Genomic DNA, 27310 nt, shown 5'->3' on the forward strand with positions numbered 1-27310 from the left:
TTTTGTTTTCACTTTAATTTATTCTTTGTAAAGTGACATCATACAGACAAACCACAGAAGCTTTAGACATAGTGTTGACCAGTTTTAACAGCGAGTAACTGTTTCACAGCGAATAACATTTACACGGACTCCTCATCTCGTTATACAAAGGCATTATGAACACACACAGTTCTAATTCCTTATAAACCTATTTGTCAAGCAGCAAGATGTCAACATACCATAGCATAGCACAGACCATTTCCTTCAAGAAACCAGAGCAGCAGTATTTGGTGAATGGTTATGCATAGAACTTAAAGGGTAATAAACGCTGGTCATGAAGCAAGTGACACATGTACATTAATAAGTGAAAAATGTTAATTTTTATTAATATAAGATAAAATGTTACTCTTTACGCTTTAAGTTAAAACTATAGAATACTTTAAAAGCAGACAATACAAGGTGCTTTCATTTTAGACTCCATATCAAAATACTACTCCATTAATTGCTTAAGAATCCATAACCTCTGAGTACTGCTCATTGGCTTTTTAAAGTCAACCTGAAATAGAAAAGCACTTCAAGTTTACCAGTCAAAAGCTAACGTTACACTGGTTACATGTTACATTAAAACACAGCTTTTAAGAAAAACTGAATTTAAACATACTGCAGCATGGAACTCTAAAAAGTAAAAATGCACTACTTTCAAATCTTTCCACACATTTTGGTTTAAAATGCCCTATTTGGTGAAACCATTACTTACTATATTCCCAACTTTCAGTTAAAATGACAGGTTGAAGTTGTTTTTAAATCCGATAACATTAAAGAAATGGGTCAGCATGTAAACTGGCTATCCACCACAAAACATCACTACAGAGACCCACTGGATGAATGTAAATCTTAAAAACTTTATTTAACAGCGTCACACAAATATTTAGAGTCTTTTGGCCTTGAAATCGGAGCAATGCTACCAATAAATCTGATACACGCAATTTTCACAGAAGTTTCAGAGGCAAAAGAAGAAAAACGATTTGTAAGTGGTTGGCTGGACAGAAATGAAAGCACCCACCAGAGTCCCCTCGTTTTAGAATTCAGACAAGACTAATACTTGGTTTTTTTTTTTCATGCTCTGAACCCTCCAAGCTTCAAAATCAACCACAGACTACTAAGAAACTGAAAATGCACTTATGATGAGTTCAGTAAGTTCAGCTACAAAAACATTAAAACAGGAAAAGCAAAAACGCTGTATCACACAGGTAACTCTGTGGTAATGATTTCTTTTGCCTCTCTCAGTGGCCTTAGAAGTATGTACTATGGTGAGTCTATTAGGAAAAGAGGTGCACAGGGGGAAAAAATGTTTCAAACAAAGAAATTAGTTTGTAGAATTCTCATATTGGCAGCAGCAACTTCTTTTTACTTTCCTAAGAGTTAAAACATGGCAGAGTGTGAGCTATTAATATGCTTTGGGCATACTTCCCAAGCAAGCTAAGCAGAATATTTCTTAAAATTCTATTTTTAAAGACATCCATAAAAGCATAAATATTAATAAATAATACCAACATGTATATCTTTTCATGGATTAATTTGTGGATGACCCTTGCATATTTTGGAGAAGGCAATGGCAACCCACTCCACTACTCTTGCCTGGAAAATCCCATGGACGGAGGAGCCTGGTAGACTGCAGTCCATGGGGTCGAGAAGAGTCAGACACGACTGAGCGACTTCATTTTCACTTTTCACTTTCAGGCATTGGAGAAGGAAATGACAACCCACTCCAGTGTTCTTGCCTGGAGAATCCCAGGGATGGGGGAGCCTGGTGGGCTGCCGTCTATGGGGTCGCAGAGTCGGACACGACTGAAGTGACTTAGCAGCTTAGCAGCTTGCATATTTTAGGGGTTATGTTGGCATCAGTCTTAATACTGACACAATAGGAAGCTTTCCAGCTACTAAAAAAGTTGGTCAGCAACTATTATCTAACCTAAGACATTCACTACAAAGCAGAATCCTTAGCTCCAAGTATCAGCCTGCAAAAAATCCAATTCAAATATCCTCCCAGCACCAAGAAGCATGAGGTTTTCCCCTACCTGATGAGCACGTTAATGTGATATTTAGCTAGTATGAAAGCATTAAAATGAATGCCTGATCAATATACTCACACAGACAGAAAACTGTATCCAGTAAGGAAATAAAGACGGTGCCCCGCTCTCAGCTGCTGGGGACCGCTCCCCTTAGCAAATATTGAAAGTAAAGCTAAACTCTGTAAATTCCCTTTTAGTACATGCAAAGGGCCACAATGACAGCACAGGTGTTCATCAACTCGGGGCAGAGCAGATGAACTGTTAATAAAACTATCAGCATGGAGTATGAGGTATCAAACAAAATTACACAGTCAAAATTAGAGGTGATATTCTGTAATGACTAGTTCTTGAGAAACAAACATTTAAAATAAAAAGAACTTAAGATTAATAAAATAAGTTGGCTTTGCAATTCACTCTCATATAAAGCAGGCAACACTAAATGGGAAAGTTCTTTAATGCATAGCTCTCTTCCCCAGGAAACACTCAGTCCAAAGTTCAGTGAAGACAAACAAGGGAACAGGGCAAGAACCATTTTACAGTAAAGCAGGCATGCTCACCCGCTCTCTCAGTTCCCAGCGCCTCGGAGGCCTTGTCGCTGAATTGCTGTCTGTGAAGAAGTATCTCCTCAGCACCTGCCTTGAGCGTGAAGTCCTCCCATGCGCAAGGAGTAATGAAGCCTACCCTTTCTGAAGGAAGAGGACAGAGCCCAGATCCCCACACTTCTACTCTAGAATCATGAACAGGATGCTCCAAAATGTGTCTCAGAGGATAACTACTTTAACGATATGGTAAGAGTCAGGATTAAGTTCCCCAATAAATAGTTGCTATCCTAGGAATAAAAATAAATTTACAGACTATTTCTTTTTCCCTAAGATACCATCGACGGTAAGATGCACCATAAATATCACCAAGAAGAGACACAGCCAATTCAACTATGACACGATGCTTTTGTATTCTGCAGAATGTCTAGTCAAACACAGCTTTTAAACAGGTATTTATCGCATCAACCTTTGTGCACACATCCAGGAAGTGCATGATGAAATAAGCTGGTTAAGTGATGACTATAACGTCGTAGTCTGAGTCTAACTCTTCGGAATCATTCAGATGGGCGTCTGCGTTCCTCCAGACCACACCCCTCTGGGCATCGTCAAGAGCGCTGGTGATAGAGCACCGCTTTAAACGGCGCTCGGGCACTGCCCGCTGGTTAGCGTCAGCGGAGAGCTTTGGACGCAATGAGGTTTGACGCCTCAAGGACAGTCCTGCTCGACGCATGAATCGATCACACCAGCCTCTGGTGGCTTTGAACTTCGCTTCGTCTATTCCGAGGGCTTTGGCAATTTCTCCGGCCTTCAGCTGCATTGCTTGGCGTGTGACGGGCAATCCTTTTGCACGCGTCTCACTGACAAAATGTAGCACACCCTCGTCTACCTGCGGGTATCTTCCTTTCTTAGGTCCCGTAAAGCACTTTGTGGTGGCTTTACAGGAAAATATGGAATTTCGGTCGCTCCTCCAGCGACGGATATTTGCTTCGCTGATATGGAACGCACGCCCGGCTGCTCTGTTCCCGTGCTTTTCTGCATACACGATGACTTTTCGTTTCAAGGCTGAATCATAGTGTAATCTTTTTGAAGACATTTTTAAAAGCCAGTTAAACCTGACACATTTGATACCAACAACCAATACTGATGCTATGACAAGCCTGAGGTCCACATGTGCTCAGGCGAGGGTAATTACATCATGACTGTTGCCTGGTTGACTGTAACCACGAGATATATCCCAATTTCAGACAAGGCATGATGTGGGGGCGGGGAGGGGGGAGGGGAAACATGGCACAGAACTAACATTAATAAAATATGGTTTTTCAAGCCTGTAATATTTATCAGATTAATACCAGTGCAAGAAAAGAAGCCCAAGGGTCAAATAAAAAGTATATATGTTTAAGCATATAAGCAAAAATTATCTTAACGATGAAATCCGCAACCGTCCGATTTGGTTGAAATTCCCTTTATTTGCATATGGCTTACATGTAAATCTTTTTTTTGAACTGGACTTAGAATCCAAGAATGAATGTTCTTCACTCCTTTAGCAAACTGCAAAGCCCCATCATTACAGACAGAGACTCCCAGAACCCTTGGTCATTCGCTATCACAGGACCGGCTGGCTCAGTGGCCTTCATCGGTAGGGGCCCTCCTCTGGCGAGCGGACCTGATCCTGTGCGGAGACGGTGAAGCATCTTCTTCGGTCTCAGATCCTGAAGGCTCACGGTCTCCCTCCTGGGATCCGGTGTCTCCCACCAGTTCCCGAAGAAACTTGAATTTTGACAAAAAAAGATGCCAAACAAAATACCAACCTAAAGAGAGATAAAAAACATTCAGAAAAATTATTACGCCCAGCATTATCAACTGAGAGCATTTCAGTTAACTCTGTGTCAGGGGTACACCACAAAATAGGAGGCATAATCTACATGTGTAAGCGACTGCAATTTATGTAACAAACGGTTATCAAGCATTTACTATGGACAAGGCATAAAGACAAACTCTGGGATTACACGGGATGCCCATGACCAAGTGCACAAACTTCTGCACTAACATATTTTCACTTCTCCTGGATATAACAACTGACCCTTGAACAAGGCCATGGTTAGACCCTCACCTTTGAAAATCCATCTGCAACTTTACAGTAGGCCCACCATACCCATGGTTCCACACCCAAGGATTCAACCTCAGATCATGCACTTAACTGCAGTATGAATTCAGGGCAAGAAATTCACACATAAGCGGACCTACACAGTTCACACCCGTGTTGTTCGAGGGTTCACTGTACACCAAGGGGTAGAGCTGCTGGGTCATATGGTAACTTTCACGTAACTATCTGTGAAATTGCTAAAGTCCTGTCCAAAGCAGCTGTGCCATTTTACATTCCCATCAGAAATGTAAGAGGCTCTCAGTTTCTCCACATCCTCACCAAGACTTTCAATTTTCCACCTTTTTTATTATAGTCATCCTAGCAGGTATGAAATGGTGTATCATAGTGGCTTTTGTGATCGTATTTCACTAATGACTAAACTTGCTGAACATATCTTTCTTGTGTTTACTAGCCATTCGTAAATCTTCTTTGGAGGAATGTCTATTAAACCTCTCTGCCCACTTTATAATCAGCTTGTCTTTTTATTGAGTTGTAGGAATTCTAAATATATTCTTGATACCAGTTGTTTATCAGAAATAGGATCTGCAAACATTTTTTCCCCATTCTGTGGGCTGGTCTTTTCGTTGTCTTGATCATGTTCTTTGAAGTATGACAGTTTTTTAATTATGATGGAGCCTAAGTTAGTTTTTATTTGATGAAATCCATTTGTTTTGTTTTTCTTTGGTTGCTTATGCTTCTGGGTACCATATCTAGGGAACCACTAACTCAAGGTCATGAAGATTTATGCCTATGCATTATTCTAAGAGTTTTTAGTTTTAGCTCTTACACATAGGTCTTTGATTGATTTTATTTAACTTTGGTGTAAAAGATCCAAATTAATCCTTTTGCATGTGAATACTAAATTGTTGCAGAACTATTTGTTGAAAAGACTATTCATCCCTCTATTAAACTGTCTTGGCAATTTTGTCAAAATTCCAAAGATCATAAATGTTATAGTTTATTTCTGGGCTTGCCTTGTGGCTCAGCTGGTAAAAGAATCCACCTGCAATGCAGGAGACCTGGGTTCAATTCCTGAGTTGGGAAGATCCCCTGGAGAAGGGAACAGCTACCCACTCCAGTATTCTGGCTTAGAGAATTCCATGGACTGTATAGTCCATGGCGTCACAAAGATCTATTCCATTGATCTGCCTATCCTTATGCCATACCTACATCATGTTGATTATAGTAGCTTTGTGTTTCGTTTTAAAATCAAAAGTATAAGTTCACGAACTTTGTTCAAGACTATTTTGAGTCTTTTCCATTTCCATGTGCCATTTTAGAATTATCTTGTCAATTTTGGGGGAAAAAATTGCAAGAATTTTGACAGGGATTGTATTGAATCTATAGGTCAATCGGGGGAACCTATACTTTTTTATGATACTTTTCTGTCCATATCAAAATTTTTCCACAGTGGACATAGAAAAATGTTTTGACAATCAGAAAAATCAGGAGAAAAATATCAGAAACCAACAAGTAAATCATGCATACTCTGTAGACTGCAAGGAGATCCAACCAGTCCATCCTAAAGGAGATCAGTCCTGGGTGTTCATTGGAAGGACTGATGTTGAAGCTGAAACTCCAATACTTTGGCCACCTGATGCAAAGAGCTGACTCATTTAAGAAGACCCTGATGCTGGGAAAGATTGAGGGCAGGAGGAGTAGGGGACGACAGAAGATGAGATGGTTGGATGGCATTACCGACTCAATGGACATGGGTTTGGGTAGACTCCGGCAGTTGGTGATGGATAGGGAGGCCTGGCGTGCTGCAGTCCACGAGGTCGCAAAGTCGGACACGACTGAGCAACTGAACTGAACTGAACTCTGTAGACTTCTTGTTTTAAATACCCAAATACCATTAATTGGCTTAAATAAGCCCAGGGGATTTCAAGATACTAAGGAAAACCTCTCAGGTTAATTCTGAGAACTCAACCTAAAAGTTAAGTGCTAAATAGATGTTATGGAGGTGAATTTACCATCAGGAAAATTATAAGCAAGCTCAATCAATGATGATGATAGTCTTGACCTCATAAAGATCCAAGATTCTAACAGTGGCTATTAGGTATAAAATGAGCAGAAATTTAGAATGTAAAGGGAAGTAACTGGAACTCTTCTGACCGAAGAGGGAAGGGCTGTCATCAGTGGGGCTCCCACCATAAAATACTCTTGCCCTTGGGATGGTTCAGAGAAAGTCAAGTCCCCCAGCATAGGAGTCTGCAAGAAAGGAACTGAAGACCGCTTCAGCAGTCAGTCTCGGGAGATAGAAATAAAAGACCATTCAGTGAGATTACAAACTCTTTCTCAATTTTAATAAAACACATCCAAAACAAAAGACTTAAAAAAAAAAAATCACTGCCAGCAACCAAACAATGTAAAGGATTCAATCTGAAGTCAAAATTCAGAATGCGGCAGCCAATCAGAGAGACTCCAGGGGCTGGGGTAGCAAGTTACAGCCTCCACACACGACACTCCCCTCCCCACCACACCAGCTAAAGCATGTCACACCTCTTTTATTATTACCTTCACCCGCAGTTAAGCAAACCTGAAAAGCAGCTCATTTTTCCCTATTCTGCCTGGGTGGAGTGAGGGTTGCAAATGGAAGAGCATGTAGGTAGGGATACTGCTTCCCACGAAAAATCATGAGGCAGAGGATTCTCCCTAATACAGATGTGGAGCCCATCCTCTGGGTGGCCAAAGAAACATCCACTGTGCTGCCTTTCTCAATGGCTACTGTAATGACAGGGTGAGAAATCAAAGTTAAAAAGGGAATTGTAGCGGTGAACCTGAACAACCAAGAACTGCAGGGGTATTCGATAGATTCGGGGAAGTCCACAGGTTATTCTCCAAGTAAAGACTAAGTTCTCACACAGCTGTAATTCTGGGGAGACGGCAGGGGAGGGGGGTTCTATCTCCCGGCACTTAGAGCCGGGAAGAGCTGGTGCTTAGGCAACAGACCATTCATCAGCGTTAACTGTCTGAACAGAGGATGACACTCAAAATGCCAAGCAGTTTGAATGGAAACACAACCACACAACATTTATTTTAGAAAAAGAACCACTATTAAAACTCCCAACAGGTAAATTGGAAAAGTGTGACTTAACAAAGAAAAAGTTAAGAGAGGTACTACAGTGCCAGATAAAACTGCTAATAGTCACTGGCTATGTTCATTAGACCTGGAAATAAAAACAGCTTTTTCTGTGGGCTTCCCTGGTGGTTCAACAGTACAGAATTCACCTGCCAACAAGGAAGACACAATTTCGATCCCTGGGCCAGAAAGATTCCCCAGAGAAGGAAATGGCAACCCACTCCAGTACTCCTGGCTGGGAAAATTCCATGGACAGAGGAGTCCAGCGGGCTACAGTCCAGGGGTCACAAAGAATTGGACACAACTTGGCGACTAAACCACAACAAACTTCTTAACTTCTGGACAGGTACTGTGAGGAAATGTTCTTTACGGATCATTTATAGCCAAACTGTTGTTCACTACAGACTGTCTTTCTACATCACATTCCCTCCAGGTGAGGTAGGATTTGCTGAGGCTGGAAGTCCTATTCTCCCTTTTAAGGAGAAGAACGCATCTAAGTGGAAAACAATTTTGAAAGCATTTATTTATTGTCCAATGGAATGACCCTACACATGTGATGACCACACTGTGCATCACTCAAACTGGCTACTCACCATGGTCTGCTCGGGAGCCTTGAGATTCCCAGCGACTCACCCGGACCCTGCAAATCAGTCTCCAGAATTGTGCTTGCTCATCCTTTCTAAGTTCCCTAGATGATTCTGATGCACAGGTAGGTGCGGAAAAGAGAAGTCACGTGAAGAAGAAATATGAGTGCTACAGCAGATCAAGTACAGCAAGTGGCCAAGGAAAAGGAGAAAAGGATAAGCAATGGAGGCGCAGGAGAGAGGTGAAATATTCGTAACACACATGCACTCATAGTTCCTCTGCTGCTGCTGTTTAGTCACTAAGTCTCTGCGACCCCACAGACTGTAGCCCGCCAGCCTCCTCTGTCCATGAGATTTTTTAGGCAAGAATAAATGCCTACAGGGCCTCTTGTAGAAGTGTAGCTCATACAGTTCCTCCCACCCAAACCTGATATGCAGACACCAGAAACTCTGTACCTATTTTTATTCTATAGACCATGGGTCTCCTATCTTGTCCTGGGATTCTAAGAGAAAAATGGATGGAGGGAGGGAGGGATAACAAAAAGAAGGGGTAGGGAGAAGGACTGAACAAAATTATATGCACTTATAGTCAAAAATGTATACTAATTGTTAAACAAGTACTGCAGTTTTTCACAGTTTAAAAGGCAAGTCTGTGTGTCAGATAAACGGGCTGGCAACAGAGGTTGTGTATCCTGGGATAAGCACAGAAGTTCTCAACTTGCGTGTGCCAGTACCCAAGCATTAGTTCAGAGGATGCATTCCATGAAAACGCACTGTATATTGCCTTTCTATGCAAGATAAAGGGCTTCCCTGGTGGCTCAAATAGTAGAGAACCCACCTGCCAATGCAGGTGACCCAGGTTCGATTCCTGGGTTGGGAAGATCCCCTGGAGAAGGGAATGGCTACCCACTCCAGTATTCTTGCCTGGAGAATTTCTGGACACAGGAGCCTGGCAGGCTACATCCATGGAGTTGAAAAGAGTTGGACACGACTGAGCAGCTAACACAACAACAATGCAAGATACATGTGCTGGCAGCAGAAGGGTAGCAACGGCAGTTGAACCCGAATAATGAACCATCACCATCAACACGCCACAAACCCAGAGGACAGTTGTAATCACAGAGTTCTCAGTTCACCAAGTGCTTTTACATTCAACATTTCATTTAATACTCTCATTAGCCCTCTGAACTAGTGAGACTAGGAATCATTACCCCCATTTTCTAGATAAGAAAACAAAGGCTCAAAGTAACTCATCACCATGGAAGAGGGCAGGATCAGCAAATCAGAGGAATGAGCTCACCAGTTCAGTTCAGTGGCTCAGTCATGTCCGACTCTTTGCGACCCCATGCGCCAGGCCTCCCTGTCCATCACCACCTCCCGGAGTCCACCCAAACCCATGTCCATTGAGTCGGTGATGCCATCCAACCATCTCATCCTCTGTCGTCCCCTTCTCCTCCCACCCAATCTTTCCCAGCATCAGGGTCTTTTCAAATGAATCAGTTCTTCACATCAGGTGGCCAAAGTATTGGAGCTTCAGCATCAGTCCTTCCAATGAATATTCAGGACTGATTTCCTTTAGGATGGACTGGTTGGATCTCCTTGCAGTCCAAGGGACTCTCAAGAGTCTTCTCCAACACCACAGTTCAAAAGCATCGATTTTTTGGCATTCAACTTTCTTTATAGTCCAACTCTCACGTCCATACATGACTACTAGGAAAACCATAGTCTTGAGTAGATGGACCTTTGTTGGCAAAGTAATGTCTCTGCTTTTTAATATGCTGTCTAAGTTGGTCCCAAGGAGTAAGCATCTTTTAGTTTCATGGCTGCAATCACCATCTGAGTGATTCTGGAGCCCCCAAAAATAAAGCCTGTCATTGTTTCCCCATCTATTTGCCATGAAGTGATGGGACTGGATGCCATGATCTTAGTTTTCTGAATGTGAGTTTTAACCCTACTTTTTCACTCTCCTCTTTCACTTTCATCAAGAGGCTTTTTAGTTCTCCACTTTCTGCCATAAGGTTGGTGTCATCTGCATATATGAGGTTATTGATATTTCTCCAATCTTGATTCCAGTTTGTGCTTCATCCAGCCTGCTATTTCCCATGATGTACTCTGCATATAAGTTAAATAAGCAGGGTGACAATATACAGCCTTGATGTACTCCTTTTCCTATTTGGAACCAGTCTGTTGTTCCATGTCCAGTTCTCACTGTTGCTTCCTGACCTGCATACAGATTTCTCAAGAGGTAGGTCAGGTGGTCTGGTCCAGTTTGTTGTGGTTCACACAGTCAAAGATTTAAAGCAGAAGCAGATGTTTTTCTGGAATTCTTTTGCTTTTTTGATGATCCAACAGATGTTGGCAATTTCATCTCTGGTTCCTCTGCCTTTTCTAAATCCAGCTTGAACATCTGGAAGTTCACGGTTCACGTACTACTGAAGCCTTGCTTGGAGAATTTTGAGCATTATTTTACTAGCATGTGAGATGAGCGCAATTGTGTGGTAGTTTGAGCATTCTTTGGCATTGCCTTTCTTAGGATTGGAATGAAAACTGACGTTTTCCAGTCCTGTGGCCACTGCTGAGTTTTCCAAATTTGCTGGCATATTGAGTGCAGCACTTTCACAGCATCATCTTTTAGGATCTGAAATAGCTCAACTGGAATTCCATCACCTCCATTAGCTTTGTTCATAGTGATGCTTCTTAAGGCCCACTTAACTTCACATTCCAGGATGTCTGGCTATAGGTGAGTGATCATACCATCGTGATTATCTGGGTCCTGAAGATCTTTTCTGTATAGTTCTTCTGTGTATTCTTGCCACCTCTTCTTAATCTCTTCTCCTTCTATTAGGTCCATACCATTTCTGTCCTTTATTTAAGTGCCCATCTTTGCAAGAAATGTTCCTTTGGTATCTCTAATTTTCTTGAAGAGATCTCTAGTCTTTCCTATTCTATTGTTTTCCTCTATTTCTTTGTGCTGATCACTGAGGAAGACTTTCTTATCTCTCCTTGCTATTCTTTGGAACTCCACATTCAAATGGGTGTATCTTTCCTTCTCTCCTTTGCTTTCGCTTCTCTTCTTTTCTCAACTATTTGTAAGGCCTCCTCAGACAGCCATTTTGCTTTTTTGCATTTCTTCTTCTTAGGGATGGTCTTGATCCCTGTCTCCTGTACAATGTCACGAACCTCCATCCATAGTTCTTCAGGCATTCTATCAGATCTAATCCCTTGAAATTATTTCTCACTTCCACTGTATAATCGGAAGGGATTTGATTTAGGTCATACCTGAATGGTCTAATGGTTTTCCTTACTTTCTTTAAGTCTGAATTTGGCAATAATGAGTTCATGATCTGAGCCACAGTCAGCTCCTGGTCTTGTTTTTGTTGACTGTATAGAGCTTCTCCATCTTTGGCTGCAAAGAATATAATCAATCTGATTTCGGTGTTGACCATCTGGTGATGTCCATGTGTGCAGAATCTTCTCTTGTTGTTGGAAGAAGGTATTTGCTATGACCAGTGCATTCTCTTGGCAAAACTCTATTAGCCTTCGCCCTGCTTCATTTTGTATTCCAAGGCCAAATTTGCCTGTTACTCCAGGTGTTCCTTGACTTCCGACTTTTGCATTCCAGTCCCCTATAATGAAAAGGACATCTTTTGGGGTATTAGTTCTAGAAGGTCTTGTAGGTCTTCATAGATCCGTTCAACTTTAGCTTCTTCAGCATTACTGGTCAGGGCATAGACTTGGATTACCATGATATTGAATGGTTTGCCTTGGAAATGAGCAGAGATCATTCTGTCGTTTTTGAGATTGCATCCAAGTTCTGCATTTTGGACTCTCTTGTTGACCATGATGGCTACTCCATTTCTTCTAAGGGATTCTTGCCCACAGTAGTGGATATAATGGTTATCTGAGTTAAATTCACCCATTCCAGTCCCTTTTAGTTCGCTGATTCCTAAAACGCTGATGTTCACTCTTGCCTCTCCTGTTTGACCACTTCCAATTTGCCTTGATTCATGGACGTAACATTCCAGATTCCTATGCAAAATTGCTCTTTACAGTATCAGACTTTGTTTCCATCACCAGTCACATCCACAACTGGGTGTTGTTTTTACTTTGGTTCTGACTCTTCATTCTTTCTGGAGTTACTTCTCCACTGATCTCCAGTAGCATGTTGGGCACCTACCAATCTGGGAAGTTCATCTTTCAGTGTACTAACTTTTTGCCTTTTCATACTGTTCATGGGGTTCTCAAGGCAAAAATACTGAAGGGGTTTGCCATTCCTTCTCCAGTTCTCTTCTTCCTTAAGTGCATCAAATTTCTCATATTTTCATAGTGAAAGTATGGCTAAAACACAAAACACTAATTAGGAAATGAGAACATGACTTCCTACCCAAGATCTTTCTAGTTCAAAAAGCCTGGGTGCAGTAGAAAAAAATTCCTATCTTTGTGGATTCATTTCTCCAGTCTTAACTTAATCCCACCATCATGATGATATCTAAATGGTTAGCTGACTGGCTCAATACCAATCTCAATTGGTATAAAGCTCTTTTCCACGTTCCATCCTGTAACCTTTTTTCCCTTTTACACAGAAGGCAGCTAAGGCTCACTTCTAAGGTAGTATGTCCAAGGCCAAGACACAGGCAAAGTGAAAACAGAACCCTGCTCTTTCAACTCTTCCCACAAAGCTCCCTCTACTGCATGTCTCTTTTGTAAAGACACACGGGGGACCATCACTGATCCAACACAATGTCAAACCAAAATACCTCCACACCTCAATCCCTGTTATCCAGAAAATGAAGGACAGTTTTAAAATTCCCTTTAAAACCTCTTCTTTTTTTAAAATTTTCCTCTCCTTTCAGTTATCACAACACTCCCATAGATCCAAATATGAGCTCTCTTACATATGACTAAATTTTTCATCCATACTTATCCCTTTCTTAAACCTCAGGAAGGAATCTCTACCTCGTTGGCTGGAAGACACCTTTAAAAAGTATATCCGTCCGACATTTCCTTTTCCTGATGCTCATATTTCCATAAGGGGTACTGTATCCCCTCCCCACCCCGCAGGTGGAAAACAGGGTATTGCAGCATGATGGCCCTCCCCTACTGTGGCTTCTACACTAATAAACCCTCTCCTGTCTACTTCCTTTGTTACATTCCCAGCGCCATCTTCCATCCTTACTGTTAACTGGATTACCACTTCAATTTCTTAATTCAAAGGCATACTGCACCCATACTGCTTGGCTATGAATCCTAATTCAACAACTCACTTGAAATGTGAGCAAGTTAACCTCTATGTGTCTCAGTTTCGTCTATAAAATGCAGACAACACCACACACTTTCAAAGAGACAATACAGTAATAAAGAGAATGAATATGTGTCACATGCTAAGGAGAATGCCTGTATATTATAAATTACTCATCAAAGGTTAGCCATCGTCACCATCTCTTAGGCTGTAGTCTCTTCCCCACCTAGGGCAAACTCTACAGACAAGGGGTCATTACCACTGTCACTGACATTTTTAAGCAACCCTGACCCGGGGATCAAACCTGGGTCTTCTGCATTGCGGGCAGATTCTTTACTATCTAAGCCACCAGGGAAGCCCTTTTAAGCAACGTGAACATATAATTTTTACATCTTTCTACTATACTATCTCTTCAGTATTGCACTCTCTTGGGTGATTGCTTTAGGATTTCACATTCACTTCCATCTGTCACTGTATTAATAACAGTCCTCCTCCCACAACAAGTGTTCCTTAAGGAAGGAAAATGTATGGCTTATCTACTTTTTCTTCTGCTTCTTCTATGTTTTAGAATACAGAGTAGAAACCCCACACAAACTATTCAACTTCCATCCTCCAACCCCCACCCTCAATACACACCAAAAGTACCATAAACTTAAGGATTTAATGACTTTCACCAGTTGACCCATCTCAGAGCTCCTAAGATTCCTACAGAATAGCTGATAAACAGAACTGCTGAACAATGCTATCAACCACAGTGATAACACTGAATATCAAACAATGTTATCAACCAAGTTCTGACAGGTACAGAACATTCCACTCAATAACAGCAGAACAAACATTCTTTTCAGGCATATGTGGAACATTCATCAAAAGAGACCATGAATTAGTCTCATTAAGAGTGAAAGTAAAAGTCGTTCAGTTGTGTCTGACTCTTTGTGACCCCATGGACATATATACATGTCCACAGGATTCTCCAGGCCAGAATACTGGAGTGGGCTGCTGTTCCCTTCTCCAGGGGATCTTCCAACCCAGGGATCAAACCCAGGTCTCCCACATTGCTGGCAGATTCTTTACCATCTGAGCCACCAGGGAAGCCCATTAAGTGTAAACCTTCTTAAATTCTATGATACAAGATACATTTTCTCACTATAATAAAATGTAACTAGAAAATGATAAAATGATATATAGGGGGAAAAAAAGAAATGTCCTAAATAACTCACAATTCAAAGGAGAAATCACAAGTGAAACCAAAAAATATTTTGAACCAAATAAAGTTTTTTTCTAAAAAAAAATCAAAACTAATACTTAAAAAGAAATTTACATCATTAAATATCTATTTTTATCTTTTTAAATAAGAATAGTTTAAAATCAATAATCTAAGTTTCTACCATAAGAAACTAGAAGTACAAATTAAAATCAAAACAAATAGAAGAAAATAAACATAAGCCAATGAAATAAAATTTGGACAAGAAATAAAAAAATCAGCCTTTCAGCAGCTGAGGAGCTGGGCAGATGACTCAGAGAAGGATGTCAGATGTCACTGTCCTCCCAGCTTTTCGCTCTTCCCCTGAAGCCCCTCAATAAAATGGTTTGATCCCACCCAAAAAAGAAATAAAAAAATCAGTAAAACAAAAAGATCCTGATTCTTTCAAAGATCAATAAAATTCATAAACCTCTAGCCAGACTGACGATAAGCAAAAGAAAGAACACAATACCACGAAGAGAAGACATCATCACAGATCCTACAGATATTAAATGATGAGAGAATATTAATTCAGATTAAACAGACACAGTGCTTGAAAAACACAAACTCAAAAGCTCAATCAAGAAAAAACAGTATTTGTTGGAGAGCTGGTTTGGTGGTGCAGAATTCTCTCAGCTTTTGCTTGTCTGAGAAGCTTTTGATTTCTCCTTCATACTTGAATGAAATCCTTGCTGGGTACAATAATCTGGGCTGTAGGTTATTTTCTTTCATCATTTTAAGTATGTCTTGCCATTCCCTCCTGGCTTGAAGAGTTTCTATTGAAAGATCAGCTGTTATCCTTATGGGAATTCCCTTGTGTGTTATTTGTTGTTTTTCCCTTGCTGCTTTTAATATTTGTTCTTTGTGTTTGATCTTTGTTAATTTGATTAATATGTGTCTTGGGGTGTTTCGCCTTGGGTTTATCCTGTTTGGGATTCTCTGGGTTTCTTGGACTTGGGTGATTATTTCCTTCCCCAGTTTAGGGAAGTTTTCAACTATTATCTCCTCAAGTATTTTCTCATGGTCTTTCTTTTTGTCTTCTTCTTCTGGAACCCCTATGATTCGAATGTTGTAGCGTTTAATATTGTCCTGGAGGTCTCTGAGATTGTCCTCATTTCTTTTAATTCGTTTTTCTTTTATTCTCTCTGATTCATTTATTTCTACCATTCTATCTTCTAATTCACTAATCCTATCTTCTGCCTCTGTTATTCTACTATTTGTTGCCTCCAGAGTGTTTTTAATTTCATTTATTGCATTATTCATTATATATTGACTCTTTTTTATTTCTTCTAGGTCCTTGTTAAACCTTTCTTGCATCTTCTCAATCCTTGTCTCCAAGCTATTTATCTGTGATTCCATTTTAATTTCAAGATTTTGGATCAATTTCACTATCATTATTCGGAATTCTTTATCAGGTAGATTCCCTATCTCTTCCTCTTTTGTTTGGTTTGGTGGGCATTTATCCTATTCCTTTATCTGCTGGCTATTCCTCTGTCTCTTCATCTTGTTTAAATTGCTGAGTTTGGGGTGTCCTTTCTGTATTCTGGCAGTTTGTGGAGTTCTCTTTATTGTGGCTTTTCCTCGCTGTGTGTGGGTTTGTACAGGTGGCTTGTCAAGGTTTCCTGGTTAGGGAAGCTTGTGTCGGTGTTCTGATGAGTGGAGCTGTATTTCTTCTCTTTGTTCAGTCACGCTGTGGGGAGGGAGGGAGGGATGCTGCAAACAAATAACACTGGCGTGCGCTCGCAGTGCCTCAGCCACACTGGGTCTGCCCCCACTCACGGCGCGTTAGCCTCCCTGCCCACACTGCTCGGGCTCTAGGTTGTTCTGCCGGGAACAATCCGAGGCTGGCCCTGGGTTGCATGTACCTCCCAGGTCCAAGCCGCTCAGGTTCAGGCACTCGGGTAGTCCTCAGAGGCGCAGACTCAGTTGGGCCTGAGTTTTGTGCTCTTCCCAGGTCCGAGCAGCTCAAGTGATGAGGTGTTTGGCGAGCGCCAATGCTGCGACTTATCGCCTCCCCACCACTCGGTTATCTGGGTGTAAAAGTGTAAAACCAGCTCTCCAACAAATACTAAAGGATATTCTCTAGACAGGAAACACAAAAATGGTGTATAAATTCGAACCCCAAACAATAAAGTAAATGGCAACGGGATCATACTTATCAGTAATTACCTTAAACGTAAATGGGTTGAATGCCCCAACCAAAAGACAAAGACTGGCTGAATGGATACAAAAACAAGACCCCTACATATGTTGTCTACAGGAGACCCACCTCAAAACAGGGGACACATACAGACTGAAAGTGAAGGGCTGGAAAAAGATTTTCCATGCAAATAGGGACCAAAAGAAAGCAGGAGTAGCAATACTCATATCAGATAAAATAGACTTTAAAACAAAGGCTGTGAAAAGAGACAAAGAAGGTCACTACATAATGATCAAAGGATCAATCCAAGAAGAAGATATAACAATTATAAATATATATGCACCCAACACGGGAGCGCCGCAGTATGTAAGACAAATGCTAACAAGTATGAAAGGAGAAATTAACAATAACACAATAATAGTGGGAGACTTTAATACCCCACTCACACCTATGGATAGATCAACTAAACAGAAAATTAACAAGGAAACACAAACTTTAAACGATACAATAGACCAGTTAGACCTAATTGATATCTATAGGACATTTCATCCCAAAACAATGAATTTCACCTTTTTCTCAAGCGCACATGGAACCTTCTCCAGGATAGATCACATCCTGGGCCATAAAGCTAGCCTTGGTAAATTCAAAAAAATAGAAATCATTCCAAGCATCTTTTCTGACCACAATGCAGTAAGATTAGATCTCAATTACAGGAGAAAAACTATGAAAAATTCCAACATATGGAGGATGAACAACACCCTGCTGAATAACCAACAAATCACAGAAGAAATCAAAAAAGAAATCAAAATTTGCATAGAAACGAATGAAAATGAAAACACAACAACCCAAAACCTGTGGGACACAGTAAAAGCAGTCCTAAGGGGAAAGTTCATAGCAATACAGGCACACCTCAAGAAACAAGAAAAAAGTCAAATAAATAACCTAACTCTACACCTAAAGCAACTAGAAAAGGAAGAAATGAAGAACCCCAGGGTTAGTAGAAGGAAAGAAATCTTAAAAATTAGAGCAGAAATAAATGCAAAAGAAACAAAAGAGACCATAGCAAAAATCAACAAAGCCAAAAGCTGGTTCTTTGAAAGGATAAATAAAATTGATAAACCATTAGCCAGACTCATCAAGAAACAAAGGGAGAAAAATCAAATCAATAAAATTAGAAACGAAAATGGAGAGATCACAACAGACAACACAGAAATACAAAGGATCATAAGAGACTATTATCAACAATTATATGCCAATAAAATGGACAACGAGGAAGAAATGGACAAATTCTTAGAAAAGTACAACTTTCCAAAACTCGACCAGGAAGAAATAGAAAACCTTAACAGACCCATCACAAGCACGGAAATTGAAACTGTAATCAAAAATCTTCCAGCAAACAAAAGCCCAGGTCCAGACGGCTTCACAGCTGAATTCTACCAAAAATTTAGAGAAGAGCTAACACCTATCCTGCTCAAACTCTTCCAGAAAATTGCAGAGGAAGGTAAACTTCCAAACTCATTCTATGAGGCCACCATCACCCTAATACCAAAACCTGACAAAGATGCCACAAAAAAAGAAAACTACAGGCCAATATCACTGATGAATATAGATGCAAAAATCCTAAACAAAATTCTAGCAATCAGAATCCAACAACACATTAAAAAGATCATACACCATGACCAAGTGGGCTTTATCCCAGGGATGCAAGGATTCTTCAATATCCGCAAATCAATCAATGTAATACACCACATTAACAAATTGAAAAACAAAAACCATATGATTATCTCAATAGATGCAGAGAAAGCCTTTGACAAAATTCAACACCCATTTATGATAAAAACTCTCCAGAAAGCAGGAATAGAAGGAACATACCTCAACATAATAAAAGCTATATATGACAAACCCACAGCAAACATTATCCTCAATGGTGAAAAATTGAAAGCATTTCCTCTAAAGTCAGGAACAAGACAAGGGTGCCCACTTTCACCATTACTATTCAACATAGTTTTGGAAGTTTTGGCCACAGCAATCAGAGCAGAAAAAGAAATAAAAGGAATCCAAATTGGAAAAGAAGAAGTAAAACTCTCACTATTTGCAGATGACATGATCCTCTACATAGAAAACCCTAAAGACTCCACCAGAAAATTACTAGAACTAATCAATGATTATAGTAAAGTTGCAGGATATAAAATCAACACACAGAAATCCCTTGCATTCCTATACACTAATAATGAGAAAACAGAAAGAGAAATTAAGGAAACAATTCCATTCACCATTGCAACGAAAAGAATAAAATACTTAGGAATATATCTACCTAAAGAAACTAAAGACCTATATATAGAAAACTATAAAACACTGGTGAAAGAAATCAAAGAGGACACTAATAGATGGAGAAATATACCATGTTCATGGATTGGAAGAATCAATATAGTGAAAATGAGTATACTACCCAAAGTAATTTATAGATTCAATGCAATCCCTATCAAGCTACCAACAGTATTCTTCACAGAGCTAGAACAAATAATTTCACAATTTGTATGGAAATACAAAAAACCTCCAATAGCCAAAGTGATCTTGAGAAAGAAAAATGGAACTGGAGGAATCAACCTACCTGACTTCAGGCTCTACTACAAAGCCACAGTTATCAAGACAGTATGGTACTGGCACAAAGACAGAAATATAGATCAATGGAACAAAATAGAAAGCCCAGAGATAAATCCACGCACATATGGACACCTTATCTTTGACAAAGGAGGCAAGAATATACAATGGATTAAAGACAATCTCTTTATCAAGTGGTGCTGGGAAATCTGGTTAACCACTTGTAAAAGACTGAAACTAGAACACTTTCTAACACCATATACAAAAATAAACTCAAAATGGATTAAAGATCTCAACGTAAGACCAGAAACTATAAAACTCCTAGAGGAGAACATAGGCAAAACACTCTCTGACATACATCACAGCAGGATCCTCTATGACCCACCTCCCAGAATATTGGAAATAAAAGCAAAAATAAACAAATGGGACCTAATTAAACTTAAAAGCTTCTGCACATCAAAGGAAACTATTAGCAAGGTGAAAAGACAGCCTTCAGAATGGGAGAAAATAATAGCAAATGAAGCAACCGACAAACAACTAATCTCAAAAATAAACAAGCAACTCCTACAGCTCAACTCCAGAAAAATAAACGACCCAATCAAAAAATGGGCCAAAGATCTAAATAGACATTTCTCCAAAGAAGACATACAGATGGCTAACAAACACATGAAAAGATGCTCAATATCACTCATTATCAGAGAAATGCAAATCAAAACCACTATGAGATACCATTTCACACCAGTCAGAATGGCTGCGATCCAAAAGTCTACAAATAATAAATGCTGGAGAGGGTGTGGAGAAAAGGGAACCCTCTTACACTGTTGGTGGGAATGCAAACTAGTACAGCCACTATGGAGAACAGTGTGGAGATTCCTTTAAAAACTGGAAATAGAACTGCCTTATGATCCAGCAATTCCACTGCTGGGCATACACACTGAGGAAACCAGAAGGGAAAGAGACACGTGTACCCCAATGTTCATCGCAGCACTGTTTATAATAGCCAGGACATGGAAGCAACCTAGATGTCCATCAGCAGATGAATGGATAAGAAAGCTGTGGTACATATACACAATGGAGTATTACTCAGCCATTAAAAAGAATACATTTGAATCAGTTCTAATGAGGTGGATGAAACTGGAGCCTATTATACAGAGTGAAGTAAGCCAGAAGGAAAAACACCAATACAGTATACTAATGCATATATATGGAATTTAGAAAGATGGTAACGATAACCCTGTATACGAGACAGCAAAAGAGACACTGATGTATAGAACAGGCTTATGGACTCTGTGGGAGAGGAAGAGGGTGGGAAGATTTGGGAGAATGGCATTGAAACATGTGAAATGTCATGTATGAAACGAGATGCCAGTCCAGGTTCAATGCACGATGCTGGATGCTTGGGGCTGGTGCACTGGGACGACCCAGAGGGATGGTATGGGGAGGGAGGAGGGAGGAGGGTTCAGGATGGGGAACACATGAGAAATAAAGGAATAAAAAATTAAAAAAAAAAAAAAAAAGAAAAAACAGGTTAACTGGAATAGCCCAACATTAACCCAAATGAAAGATACTGAGTTTGTAATTAAAAACTTCCCCCCAAAGAAAAGTCCTGGCCTAAATTAATTCTACCAGACATTTAAGAAAGTATACTGGGGATTGTGCTTTATTAATTTTTGAATACTCATGACCTCCACCACAGCACCTGAACGTAAGAGTTCACTAAGTGTATGTTACTGAGTAAAACAAGGGTTATCCAGTTTGAGACAACCTGGGTTTGTACTACACTTAAGAGTGTGTTTCTAATAGGAATTTAATAATTTATACAGAGCAATCTTTCTTCACTTCTACTTCAAGTATACAAGGGCCCTCTACATGTCAGGCATTACTCTCCAAGATCCAGGAACAGAGCAATGAGCAAGCCAAAGAAGGCCCCTGTCCCCACTGAGCTTTACACTCTCATTGGAGGAAACAAACACAGAAAATATAGCCAGCCTCTGTACCACTGAGTGCCATGGCCAAAGAGTCAAACCACCACAGACAAAACTGACAACCAGACTGAAACTGAGATGGTCGGTGCAAAGGGAAATGGACAGATAACAAAGAGTAAGTATATGTATACAGTGGAGTATCACTCAGCCATAGGGGTTAAAAAATGAAATCTTGCCATTTGTAACAACCTGTATAGATCTAAAAGGTATTATGTTAGTGTCATAAGCCAGAGAAAGAAAAACACTCTATGATTTCACTTACAGGTGGAATCTAAAAAACAAAACAAATGAACAACCATAAATAAACATAAACAGAGTCATAGATACAGAGAACAAACATGGTTGCCAAAGGAGGAGGGGTGCGGCAGGGAGAAATAGGTGAGAGAGATTAAGAAGTACAAATTTATAGTTGCAAAGTAAATGAGTCATGGGTATGAACTGTACGGCATGGCATAAAGTCAATAACTATATAGTATCTTTGTACAGTGACAGATACAACTAGACTTTCATGGCTATCACTTTGAAATGTATATCAATATCAAATCCCGATATCCTGTAACAGGAATTAACAGTATGGTAGGTCAATTAGTACTTAAAAACAAACACATTCATAGAAAAAGAGATCAGATCTGTGGCTGATGGGAAGGAGAGGGATGGGATTGAATATAGGGATAAATTTCTAGTTATAAGAAGAGTACTAGGGACATAATGTACAACAAGACAAATATAATTAACACTGATGTATGTTCTATATGAAAGCTAAGTGAGTAAATCTGAGAGTTCTCATCACTAGAAAAAATTTTCTTCTATTTGTTTACTTCCATATCTACGAGATGATGGATATTCACCAAACTTACTATGATAATAATTTCATGATGTGTGTAAATCAATTAAGTTGCACTCCTTAGATCTCTACAATTGTTGTTAAGTCGCTCAGGTGTGTCCAACTATTTTGTGACCCCATGGTCTGTAGCCCACCAGTCTCTTCTGTCCACAGGATTCTCCAGGCAAGAATATCTGAGTGGGTTGCCATTCCCTTCTCCAGGGGATCTTCCCAACCCAAGGTTCAAACCTTCATCTCCTACATTGCAGGCAGATTCTTTACTACTGAGCCACCTGGGAAGCTCCAAATTTATACAGTGCTGTATGTCAATTATAGCTCAGTAACACTGGAAGGCAAAAAAAAAAAAAAAGAGAGAGAGAGACAAAACTGAAGTGACTTTCAGATGGAGTATTTGTAAGGAACGGGAAAATCCAAGAATGACACCCAAGTCCCTGGCTGCTGATAACATGTGAGCAGGGAGGAACAAACAGGTTGTAGAAATGAAGTTCTGTTTTAGATGTGTTTAGTTTGAGCTGGTTATTAGATCTCCAAGTCAGAGTACTGAAGCATGAACCTAGGGTGCGGGAGAGTCATGATAGCTGGAGATATCAATGCTAGTCATTACTTACAGTTACTATTTAAATCTTTAGAACAAGATAAGGGACAGAATGGAAGGAAGGTGAAAACAGAAATATACATTTATTTTTACTATAACACAATGTATTATAGGAGTGTAGAAAATAGCATGCATCTCATGGAGTAATGGCCAAGTCCTAGTCTGCAAAATTTTTATTTCAGAGATAAGAGCGATGGTAGGTAGACAGATACACGTACATATAAACTGATTGATACATGTAATTTACATACTTATGAATGTACTGGGAATAATGTAAAACATTTCCTATCATAGATTTAGTCAAAAAGAGTTAAATTCTAGAGGATGGGAAGACAGGAAAAGATAAAACAATTAACCACTATGGTAGGAAGAACACCATGAAGGTAGAGTGTACAGAAGCCACAAGAAATGCTTCTTGGGAAGAATGCTCACCTGTACAGAATGAGTCTGTGAGGATAAATAGAATTAGAACTCAAAAGTGACCATGGACTTGGTGATACAGAGGCCATTTGCTACTGACCTTGACAACAGCAGTTTCAGTGAATAGTAGGAGTGGAAAATATTTTTAGAAAGAATGAGAGGCAAGAAAGTACAACCAACAGATAGGAGAAGGAAGACCTCCCTAAGGAACCTGAAATTTGAAAATCAGAATTCACTATGTGAAAGAACCAGTCAGAGTTCTTTCAGGCTATGCATTTCTTGGGGCAGACCCAGGTCATTGATTTTTAATCCCTAATGTGACTGTATTTGGAGGCAAAGCCTTTAAAGGTTTATTTAAAGGTTAAATAAATTGATAAGGATGGGGCCCTAATCCAATATGACTGGTGCCCTTATTACATAAGATTAGGACATAGTCATGGGAAATAGACGGGGAAACAGCGGAAACAGTGTCAGACTTTATTTTTGGGGGGCTCCAAAATCACTGCAGATGTTGATTGCAGCCATGAAATTTAAAAGACGCTTACTCCTTGGAAGAAAAGTTATGACCAATCTAGACAGCATATTGAAAAGCAGAGACATTACTTTGTCAACAAAGGTCCGTTTAGTTAAGACTATGGATTTTCCAGCGGTCATGCATGGACGCCAAGAGTTGGACTGTGAAGAAAGCTGAGCGCCGAAGAATTGATGCTTTTGAACTGTGGTGTTGGAGAAGACTCTTGAGAGTCCCTTGGACTGCAAGGAGATCCAACCAGTCCATTCTGAAGGAGATCAGCCCTGGGTGTTCTTTGGAAGGAATGATGCTAAAGCTGAAACTCCAGTACTTTGGTCACCTCATGCGAAGAGCTGACTCATTGGAAAAGACTCTGATGCTGGGAGGGATTGGGGGCAGGAGGAGAAGGGGACGACAGAGGATGAGATGGCTGGATGGCATCACCGACTTGATGGACATGAGTTTGAGTGAACTCCGGGAGTTGGTGATGGACAGGGAGGCCTGGCGTGCTGCGATTCATGGGGTCACAAAGAGTCGGACACGACTGAGCGACTGAACTGAACTGAGGACATAGACACACGCACAGATGAAAGGTTAAGACACAGGGAGAAGATGGTCATCTGTAAGTCAAGTAGAGAGGATCAGAGGAAATTAACCCTGCTGACACCATGAAATTAACCCTGCTTGAACTTCTAGCCTCCAGACTGTAAGAAAATTAATTTCTGTGGTTTAATGTCTATATTGTTACAGCAGACTTAGTTTTCTCTCAAATCTGGTAGGATCCATCCCTCCCCCTCCCTAAGCCCCAGGCTCCCCCACTAGTCAAAACATGAAGCTACCCCAAAATTCACTCTCCCAACAAAAAAGTGCTCAGATTACTTCTTATAGCTATTAGTCTCGACCACTCCAATCAAAATACGGCATTCTTTTACTTGGCACACCTCACCTCTCATTCCACATTGTTTTTTGAAGTCAAAGGGCAGGGTACTTTTAGAAAAATGAGTAGAATTTAAGTCAAACGGCTACTAGAGACTGAGAGAACAAGTCTGAATATGTAGCAAATAGGAATTTTGAGGTCTCAAAGGCAAGTTTGGCAAATACTCTATAAAATGATGACAAGGGAGCGGCAGAGGATGAGATGACTGGATGGCATCACAGACTCAGTGGACATGAGTTTGAGCAGACTCCGGGAGATAGTGAAGGACAGACAGGTGTGCTGCAGTCCATTGGGTCCCAAAGAGCCGGACACGACTTAGCAACGGAAGAACAAGGAAGTGGTGTATGGTTCACGTGGTGCATGGCCATCTCCAGGTAGTTTGCATGTTCAAATCAGAAAGGAGAGTATGTTTATCTCCTTCCTCATAACCACACAAACCACAAAGATTTGGTTTTCCTTATTTCAAGGATCCTAAACATCTGCAAGTAGCCCCAAATCCTGACATCACAGGCAGGAAGTTGAGAAAGGCCTTCCAATTGCTTTATCATCAGAAAAGCTTGTAAGTTAGAAGTTAGCTCTAACCTTAGTAGCTCTAAGCCTTAGTAAAAGCAAGAAAACTAAAAATATACAAACAAGTATATACACACAAGTTTATCTATACACATGTATATGGTCATGTAAAAGAAAATTTAAAATACACATACAAGTATATAAATACAAATATACATATATGTACATGCCTAAATGTCTCCAAACACAGCTGACGCTGAGCACTTGGTGCATAATCAGGTAATGAATAAGCCCCGTATTTTGAATACTAACCAATTATTGCATCAACCTGAATCCATACTTCAATATGATAATTATGAAAAAGCAAACTCACTGACATCTGGTTGTAAACACTTTCCCAAATGTTCACAGTTGCTCAGTCCCTTTGCTAAGAGAGCTGTGGCTATCTGCTGTTGTTTGTTGTTGTTCAGTCGCCCAGTCCTGTCCCACTCTTTGCAACTGCATGGACTGCAGCATGCCTGGCCTCCCTGTCCCCCACCATTTCCCAGATTTTGCCCAAGTTCACGTTCATTGCATTGGTGATGCCATCCAATAGTATTTTGGTCATCTGATGCGACAGAGGACTCATTGGAAAAGTCCCTGATGCTGGGAAAGATTGAGGGCAGAAGGAGAAGAGGGTGTAGCTACCAGTTACAGTGTATTAGAAAGAAAAAAAAAAAAGATCTACAATTGCGCTAAAATTACCTTGAGAAAAAAAGTTTCACGTCGTCTCATTCCATGGAGGGGAAGGGGGAAAAAAAAAAATCACAGCAAACAAAATAGCACCATTACTACAGAACTAAGAGTTAGGTTACCTGACCCTGGAAGTTTAATATAGCCGGTGTTTTTTAATTTCTGCCTCGTCTCGACACTGCTGTTTGGAATTCAGCTTACGCCTAAACTTCAAGCACACAACCTCACGCGTGCTGCAAAGCCAGCTCTTGCTTCTGCCTCTGGTTCAAGGAAGGTAATGAAACCTTCCTCGCTTTATCATCGAGAGTCAGAACACGTAAAAAGACAGAAAGAGGACGAACCGATCACTGCACCTTCGCAAACAGGCCAAGGTGAGGATTTGGGCTGATCTGTGACAAGGGTGGCGATCGAGGCGCTGCGGCGGCCAGGCTTAATCCCGGGTCCACACGCCCAACGCTGGACCCGGCTCCCTCCTCTGCGGGACGCCAGCGGGCCCGCGGTGGGCAGGGGTACCCAGCTCCGGGCTCACTCCCGAGGGGCAAGTAGAGAACCGATGGATTTTCGTCACGTGCCTACCCAGGTCGTCTTTTTTCTTTTTTTCTCTTTTAAAAACGAGAGACAGAACCAGCCAGTCGGCAGGAGGAGCCGAGTCGGCGGGTGTTAACTACCCACTCACCGCACACCATCAGCAGCAGCACGATCAGCAGCGTGGCCACAAACACCAACAGGGTCAGCCCCACGTTGTGCCACATCTTGGGGGCGGCGGGGCGGCGGCGGGCGCGGGCGGGCAGGCGGGAGGGCGGCGCGGCGGGGGCTTCAGCGGCCGGGGCGGCATGAGCGGCGGACGCCCTCCGCCCCTACCCGCCGGCAGCGCCCCCGGGAGGCGGGACGGGGCGGGGCGGCGCGGCGCGGGGGCTGCCCCGCGGCCGGCGGCCGGCCCGCGCGGTCCCTCTCAGGGCAGCCGACCGATGGCGGGCGGGAGGCGGAGCGTGGGGGCGTCCCTACTCGCTCATCGCTCCGGGGACCCGGGGACGCGGCTCCGGGAGACCCCGGAGGCGGCCGGATGTGCTTCCATGGCGGACGCCGCGAGCCCCTGAGGCGGACAGAGGTCGAGCACAGGAGCGTACGGCGGCCGCCTGACCCTTGCGGTC

At 41.2% G+C, this 27310-nt stretch overlaps 1 protein-coding gene across 1 annotated transcript; it reads right to left on the reverse strand.

Moving 5' to 3' along the window:
• On the reverse strand, window positions 1–27087 carry SMIM13 (small integral membrane protein 13). The gene is made up of 2 exons (XM_086370324.1): window positions 26836–27087; window positions 1–4401 (listed from the first exon to the last, which is right to left on the reverse strand). Exons 1-2 carry the CDS (start codon window positions 26909–26911, stop codon window positions 4214–4216), a joined length of 264 nt encoding a protein of 87 aa, XP_086226450.1. The 5' UTR covers window positions 26912–27087; the 3' UTR covers window positions 1–4213.
• Between the last annotated feature and the right edge of the window lie 223 nt (window positions 27088–27310).

Source organism: Bos grunniens, chromosome 23, assembly GCF_055505025.1.
Source record: "Bos grunniens cultivar Pamir isolate PY7600 chromosome 23, Bosgru_T2T1.0, whole genome shotgun sequence".
Classification (NCBI taxonomy): Eukaryota; Metazoa; Chordata; class Mammalia; order Artiodactyla; family Bovidae; genus Bos; species Bos grunniens.

What these genes read in the sequence shown, in the direction of transcription:
- SMIM13 (XM_086370324.1), bottom strand. Translation starts at nt 26,911, where the DNA reads ATGTGGCACAACGTGGGGCTGACCCTGTTGGTGTTTGTGGCCACGCTG. An exon ending in GCTGCTGCTGATGGTGTGCG is followed by an intron (nt 4,402 to 26,835) that starts GTGAGTGGGTAG and finishes ATCTCTCTTTAG; the next exon opens with GTTGGTATTTTGTTTGGCAT.